The 7808-nt window shown below is 54.3% G+C and overlaps 1 protein-coding gene across 1 annotated transcript; it reads left to right on the top strand.

Moving 5' to 3' along the window:
- The first annotated feature begins 454 nt into the window (after positions 1–454).
- Positions 455–7338, top strand: UCMA (upper zone of growth plate and cartilage matrix associated). Its single transcript, XM_069458997.1, has 5 exons — positions 455–512; positions 944–1009; positions 1127–1222; positions 3454–3552; positions 7241–7338. Exons 1-5 carry the CDS (start codon positions 455–457, stop codon positions 7336–7338), a joined length of 417 nt encoding a protein of 138 aa, XP_069315098.1.
- Positions 7339–7808: the final 470 nt, after the last annotated feature.

Genomic DNA, 7808 nt, shown 5'->3' with positions numbered 1-7808 from the left:
GTCCCTCCTGGCCTGGCATTTGAATCAAGAACCCCGGGTGCTGCACTCTTCCTCCCTATAGGAGCCATGCTTCAGCCTCGAGGCCTGGGGCCTGAGCTCCCGGGGCAGAGGCAAGGAGCTCTTTGAAGCTCTGCAGCCCTCACTCTGGGGATTCTTAACAGCCGCTCCTTGGGTGTGAGTGTTGGAAAGGCCACTGTAAAACCGTCCCGGCCGGGGGCCCTAGCTACAAGCTCTGCTTCTCCAGAGGTTTGCCAGGCGCCAAAAACATCTCCGGTGCTCGTGCCAGGAGCTGCCCTTGGAAAGGGCAGCCAGGACCCGTCCCACCCTCCCCCGGTGGCATCCCAGCTCCTGCCTCTCTCTTCCCTCCCTTCCTCCCTCCCTCAGAAGTGAGGACGAGCTGCAGGACGCCTCGTCTGCCCTGCGGTGCCTGGACGGAGCCCCCGCCTCTACGAAGATGACTTGGATACGGGTCCTGGTCCTGTCCTGCCTGTCGGCCGTGGTGCTCCTGGCTGGTGAGTGTGGGAGGGGACAGGGTGGACAGCCTGGATGACACAGTAAAGAGGACTTGCCTTCCGCAGGTGAGCCTGCTCAGGTGGCACAGCTGGACAGGGGCTGCTCATTGTTGAGATGGCCGTGCTTGGGATGTGTGTGTGTATGTGCATGCGTGTGTGTGTGTATGCGTGTGTGTGTGTGTGTGATACAATATAATACAGAGGAAAAAAAGAAAAAAAACAGCAAGGGAAGAAAAAAGTAGGAAAAACCCCAAACCAGCTTTCTGGGTGGGTTCCTGGGGAGACTGGCGCTGCGGCTGGTATGCGAGGGACCGAGGGCCCCACGCCAGGACCTGGCAGGCCACTAAAGCCTGGAATGGACCACAGAGGCCCAGCTCGGGGGCCGAACCCCACCCCGAGGCTGCAGCTTCCCTCTGTGCCTTGTCCCACAGTGCTGCGGGAGGGGACCTGCGCGTCAGTGGGCACCAGGCAGGCAGCAGGAGAGGAGGCCCAGGACGGTGAGTGCGGGGGTGGGGGGACCCCTCGGGGGGCAGAGCAGGTGCGGCCAGCGCCCAGCAGCCCTGGCGCCCCCCGTGCTGGCTGTGACGGGCCTCTGCTCCTCTCTCGGGTTTCAGGCGAGAAACAGAAGATTTTCATGCAGGAGTCAGATGCCTCGAATTTCCTCAAGAAGCGCGGCAAGCGGTCTCCCCCATCCAAAGATGAGGTCACTGGTAAGGATGCCGGGAAGGGCGGCCCGCCCTCCGCTCGCACCCCCGGTTCCTTCCATCAAACGCACCTGGCAGGGCTAAGCTGCGTCCCGATTCCAGAAAGTGACAATTGCAAGGGGGGGATTGTATGTTTTAGTCTGGAGGGCGCACAGCACGTCAGCCTGTGCTTTGGGGAGCCGTGAGCACAGGGTGCCGTCTCTGCAAGAGCAACAGCGCTGCACACAGGGAAACTGGGCGCTGAGAAGCGTGGGTCTGAGGACAGCTTTGCTAAGTGGCCCCGCCACTTCCTCTGCCCGGCCCCACTCCCCTTACTGATAAGCCCCTGGCGGAGCTGTGTTCAGCGAGCAGACTTTCTAGCCTTCGTTTCCGATGATGCATGGGGTGAGCGTGTCCTCTGCGGTGGGGCCTGTGGCCCCCCGCTGCAGGGCACTCATGCCCTCGACCTGCCCGCGCTCGCGGGAAGGCGAGTTTTCTTACCCTGGAACCCGATTCTCCCCGGACGCCGAGCTCGGGCTGTCCCCACCGCGCGTGTGTGAATGGACCCTTTGTATCCCTCCTCGCGCTCTGCAAAGGGACTTGCTCGGGGAACATAACAGGACTGTTTTCAAATGATGGGGAAGGACAGAGATAGAAATGCTTGGAGAAGAAATTCTCTTTTCAAAAAAAAAAAAAAAAAAATTGGATAAGTCTAAACACACCAGGAAAATCTCCAGGCTTCACACAACGTGGGATATAAAAGGTGGCCAAGGTCAAGAAACACCGGGAAGGTGGGACGGAAGTTGGGTCGTTCTTGGTTGACATCAGAGAAACAGCTTTCTGGCAGACTTCTGGGGGTGGGGGCGGTGGGGGAAGAGGCGCTGTTTTAGGACAAGAAAAATCTTGCGTCCTCTTTAGCTGACTCTGAACAACGAGGTGCGTGGTTAAGGCTGAGGCCTCACCTCGGTGGCAGCTCAGTGTGTCAAGGCCAGGACAGCCCGTGGAACGCCCAGGACTGCACACGAGTACATCTGCTGTCGCCCGGCCAACTCCCGCAGAGGGGCGGGAGGACAGTGATTTCCTCGGGTGCGGGAAAGGGCAAGTGACACTTTCATAAACCAGGACACAGGCATCTGACGTCTCTACCCTTCTGGGCCAAAGGCGCAGGTTACCATAGGGGGAAAAGAGAATCGGATGGATGCATGTTCTTGAGAAGTGACCTATCCAACACACAGAATGACGCATAGCGTGGTGAAAATACCATCTTGCCCTGAGAATTACATTCTTCTTATTCATTGCTACCAAAGTCCAGTTAGTGGCCCCTCTGAAAAGGCAACTTGGGAAGACTGTTTCTTGTCCTGAGTACACAAGGGATGGAAAATATTTCTTTAGGAATTGTCGGTGGCTCATTAAGCACCCACACCTCCCACAGTGGCTCTCTGGTGCCTGGAGCAACATCGGATCTCGAAGGGGAGCTGCCGTGCAAGTGTGTTCTGGGTCATCAGCGGAGGGTGGGGGCCTGGTGCTCTGGGCTCCGGCCCCAGCTCTGCCCCAATCAGCTGTGTGGCCCCCACTTGGCCACTGCACCTCTCTGAGCCTGAATCCCCTCCTGAGAAATATGTGGGCGTGGGGCGAGAGGTGGGGCACAGGGATGGATTGGCCAACCAGCCCCTTCCACAGACTAAAGTCTCCTGCAACTACACAGGTAGGGACAGAGTCTGGGAAGCAACGTGGGATTTACAGGAATCTGCACTAAGCCCAATTCACACGTAATTTCATTTTTAATCTGAGCTAGATGCAATCATAGAAATAGAACAGAAATAGTATTTATATAATTTATTTATCAATGGAAGCTCCTTACTTCCAGGAAGGATTTGAGATGGTTTCTAATGTTACCATCTGCAAAGAAAGACACCTTGGCACCTCTCCCGGTGCCTCTGGAGTGTGCAGTGGCTGTAGGGGACCCTGACTTGCTCAGTTTCTCTGCTTCCTCCATCTTCCCTGCACTTCCTCTTGCAAGCTGGGGTTGGCGGGGGCAACAGCAAAACCTCTGTCTCCCCACCTTTGATGTGAGGGGGGACAGAGGTGACTGTGCCTGCCTCCAAGGACTTAACCATTTCAGGGAAGCCCACACCCCAATCCCTCCCAAACCACACCAGCACCCCCAACTAGACTCGGCTTCTCAGATGCGTCCCCTGATGTGTGTCCCTGAATGCCCTCTTGCTGGGGGGCAACTCCTGCCTCTTGTCCTTTCACAGCGGAGAACAGGCAGAAGCTGCGGGCTGATGAGCTGCGGAGAGAACATTACGAGGAGCAGAGAAACGAGTTTGAGAACTTCGTGGAGGAACAGAGCGATGGTGAGTGCTCTTTGGCCAGCGACTTGGGGAAGTGGAGCGCCGGGGAGACGCCGCAGGGTTTGGCCCCACTTCCTCATCCCAAATTTTAATTAGAGGAGGAAGGGAAGGCAGGATCTCCTTTCAACTCGCATCCATGGAAGCCTTGCAAAGAAGGGAGAAAATGGCCACACAGGACTTGAGAAGGGGTGGAAGGGACAGAATGCTGTTGTCACCGTTGGCCTGGGGGCTGCAGGGACAGGGGAACTGTTTGCTACCTGTGTGGCTATAAAACTCCTTTCCTTCCCTCCTCCTACTTAGGGATCACTGTGTTCTCTGCCTAAGCACTAAAACCAGTGGCTTAGCTCTGGTACAGCAGGATTGGGCAGATTTCAAACTCGCTTTAAGTGCCTTGGATTCACGTCAAGGTAACAGCTCCAGGTACTTCGTCCTGGAAAATCAAGGCTTTCATTGACTATTCGCTCTGTGATCAGCATCACCCCTGACTGATGGAAGCAAACCAGGAAAGCTATACTCAGACAGCACTGGTGTTTGTCACCCTGCCTTGTTTGGACCCCCAACACTGGCATGCCCTGCCAGTCTTGAGGCTCCAACTCACTCGATGGTGTCAGGCACCCTGGAAGATTTGGCGAGGTTTGCACCAGGTCCTCGCGGTGGAATTTGACTTTGCTATTAAGTGACCTCAAGTCCTCAAGTGTCACCGCAGCAAACATCCTTAGGAACATATAATGGGCATCAGACCAGCAGGCCAGAGTGCATGTGTGTGTGTGTGTGTGTGTGTGTGTTTATTTCTTTTTCAGTCTTTCTGCAAACTTGAAGGTTGAAATACCTCTGAACAAAATCACCTGGTGCCGCCTAGATGCACGTGCACTAGGATGTGAGACCCCAGTTTAGGTTGCCTTTGCTAGAGAATCAGCTCTTTCAGCTCCCTTGGCTTGTTTGCCTTGACAGATTGGGAAGGGAACGCCCTCCAAGCGCATCTCTTAGTGAGAAGGATAAAGGCGGTAAACCTACCACCAGCAGGTACCAAGGGCTGCAGGCTGGGCCCACTGCCCTGCACGTAGCACCTGACTGAGCCCTGCAAACAGGTGTTGGACTCGTCCTGGCCAAGCAAACTCTCCTGGGAACACACCGTGGAAAACTCATGCTGTCACAAGTCAGAGGCAAACGCTTGTTGGAGATTTGTTTACCTTGGTGGACAGCTTGGGGAGAGGCATTTAAAAAATGAGACTGTGGCCTCCAAAATTCCTTCAGTGTGCTATTTACTCATACTATTAATAATAGCAGTTTATTCTGTGCAGGGTTTCAGGGCCAAACCTCTAGCACGTGGGTGGAAAAACATCACTGCTTCCCCGTTCATGGGGAATCAGGATGCAGGGCTGGGTACCCACGGGACGACAGGCCCTGGTGCAGGACAGGAAGACCAGGTGCGCAGGCCTGGCACACACGGATGGAGAAGATGCTGGACCTTTGGGGATGGTAGTTTCAGCAGCGGTTGTCATTGAGCCCTTGCTCTGCTAGGAATCGTGGGAAGCACTAATTCTTACAACCAGCCTTGGAGATGGGTCTTGCAATTTGCATTTCATGGTTTCAAAAACAGGCTTAGAAAGGATGCATGGATATCCCAGAGTTCCTAGCCAGCAGGAAGTGCTAGGGCTGGAACTGAGGCTCGTTTGCCGGCAGGGCTCCTATTCGCGGCAATCCAGGGTTGATCCAATGCAGGGTGGTCTCGGAGAGCTTGTTTTATGCAGGAATCGGGCTGCAGGCAGGGACAGAGTGAGGGAGGTAGAGCGAAGCCACCCAAAGGGGTCTCCCCAGAGCTCGATCCAGGAAGCAGCCAACAGGCAGAGTAGGCCCAGCCTCCCAAGGATGAGTTTTGAAACAGGTGAAACTCATTTCAATCCCTCCCTTCCCCTCACCGCTGGCCCGGAGTGGGCTGTTGCACAGGGACTCGCTTGCCCGAACCTCTCCCAGGACAGTGCTCAAAGTGACTGTCTCCCGAGCCCTTCCCCGAGGCCCCGGCACACCCTTCAATCAGGACCCTGGTTTCAGCAAGCCATCTTGTCAGACAAAGTCACTTCCTCTAGGAATAATCGACAGTTGGATGTTTGACCTGTCCCCAAGTCACTTGTTTCATAAAAGAGATGCCTAATCAATGTCTCTGTCAAAACCACACTCTCCAGGTTGGCAAAGCGTAGCTGGTCTGCTGGGCTTCAGAAATGTGTGGAAGGGCTGAGGGTGAACACCCAGCGCCCGAGGCTGTCCGCGGGGTACCCAGCACCTAAGTCACATAGGAAGGAAGCATTCCTGGCAGCGTGGTACCTGCACCTACAGTGGTCCCTGGGCCTGTCACCTAATAGGGCTGAGGTCAGTGTTGGCCCCCACCCACAGGCTCTGAAGACCACAGGGACACCATTTTGCTTCATGCCCTAAAGCTGGCAGACTGTCCCCTCAGCCAATGCCACAGAGCGCGAGTTTCACTGGTACCAAAACCAGCTTCCCAGGCTTTTTGTTGAAGTCCCCATTTGAGAAAACAGAGCTAGAGACAGGATCTTGCTTTGTCACCCAGGCTGGAGCACACTGGTGTAAAATCATTGCTCGCTGCAGCCTTAAACTCCTGGGCTCAAGTGATCCTCCTGCCTCAGCCTCCCGAGTAGCTGGGACGACAGGCACATGCCACCATGCCCAGCTAATTAAAAAAAATTTTTTTGTAGAGATGGGGTCTCGCTATGTTGCCCAGGCTGGTCTTGAACCCCTGGCCTCAAGTGATCCTCCAGCCTTGGCTTCCAGAAGTGTTGGGATTACAGGTGTGAGCCACTGTGCCCAGCCCGTTTTCAGTTCTTTTGGGCATATTCCTAGGAGTGGAATTGCTGGGTCATGTGGTAATCTTAAAATCTTATGTTTAACTTTCGGAGGAATCTCACAGATGCCTTTCAAACACTGGAGGCCTCGTGACATCTGCCAGTGCTGGCGTCGGGAGACTAATTCTACAACTGCTCGAAGATATTATTTGGAAACATGTCTTCTCAAAGACAGTACAAGCAGGACTTTCTTACTCATTAAAACTCACTTCTGATCTTCTCAGCCTTTTACTATGGAGGACTTCAAATATACGGAAACGTACTGAGGATAAGGAACTCCGTGGAACCATCACCTGAATCCCTGTGACTGAGATCTCCCCACACTTGCGCCATCCATCCCATTTTCCAGTTAGTTAAAAAACAAAACAAAACAAAACAGAAATGTTATTTTTAAAGCTTAGGAAATACAGAACAGTATGGAGGAAAAAATCCTCCAAGTCAACCATGATTTCCTTCCATGATGTTTTCAAGGTGTGGTTTGGAGTCCATTCTTGCGACTATGTTGTTACTTTTTAATCTTGTGTCTGAGGTGTTGTGTCTTTGAGCTGGTCGCTGCATAAGGTTCTTTACTCCTTGGCTAGTTGTGCAGGCGAAAGAGCGAGGGATGCCGGGCCCTGGTCTCGGCCTCATTGGTGGCCAGCTGTGACTGTCACCTGTAGGCCTGACCCAGGTGAGGCCTGTGGACTCACGTGCTCCAGGTCCCTTCCAGCTCTGGCATTCTGTCACCAGGGCTCTCAAGCACACTCGGTGCATGTCGCCGCAGGGCAGGTGGTTTGGTGGCTCTTTTTGAGTCCTCTGCATACTAACAGGTGGCTTGTGTCCCCTCCCAGAGCAGGAAGAGAGGAGCCGGGAGGCAGTGGAGCAGTGGCGCCAGTGGCATTACGATGGCCTGCACCCGTCCTATCTCTTCAACCGCCACCACATCTGATCCTGCCCGGAAGCCGGCCAAGAAGACAGGGCTGGAGACATATCTACCCACCCTGGTGTCCCCGCAGCTCTCTCCCATGCACACAGGCCCCTCACAGGGTCCGAGCCTAGGGTCTGCCGGGGCCAACAGCCCTGGTGAAGACACACACATGCCTCCCAATGCAATGTCCTGGCATTTTGCTTCTTTGCAGATGATTGGGTGGTGAGGAACGGCCCGTGCTAAACCTACAGTGGTTTCCCTGGCTTAGTTCCCAAAGTAAGGCTCCTGTCCCATAGAACGATTAAATGAATCATAGTAAAGCATAAAGATGACATGTTTAGTCATAGCTTTCAAATAAAAATGCTCACTCAACCGTGTGTGTTATCTTCTCACATCTCAAACTGAGCGGTGTCGACCTGTCTCCCCTGAGTGACAATGTTACTCCCGCTGACTTGGCTGTTTGAAAGCCCACCCCCCGGTCCCCCTGCTAG

Source organism: Eulemur rufifrons, chromosome 25 (assembly GCF_041146395.1).
Source record: "Eulemur rufifrons isolate Redbay chromosome 25, OSU_ERuf_1, whole genome shotgun sequence".
Lineage (NCBI taxonomy): Eukaryota > Metazoa > Chordata > Mammalia > Primates > Lemuridae > Eulemur > Eulemur rufifrons.
This window is presented reverse-complemented; position numbering and strand designations above follow the sequence as displayed.

Bases quoted from the DNA above. Each gene is read 5' to 3' on its own strand.
- UCMA (XM_069458997.1), top strand. From the start codon at position 455: ATGACTTGGATACGGGTCCTGGTCCTGTCCTGCCTGTCGGCCGTGGTG. The intron at 1,010-1,126 runs GTGAGTGCGGGG...CTCGGGTTTCAG, and splicing joins AGGAGAGGAGGCCCAGGACG to GCGAGAAACAGAAGATTTTC. The intron at 3,553-7,240 runs GTGAGTGCTCTT...GTCCCCTCCCAG, and splicing joins CGTGGAGGAACAGAGCGATG to AGCAGGAAGAGAGGAGCCGG.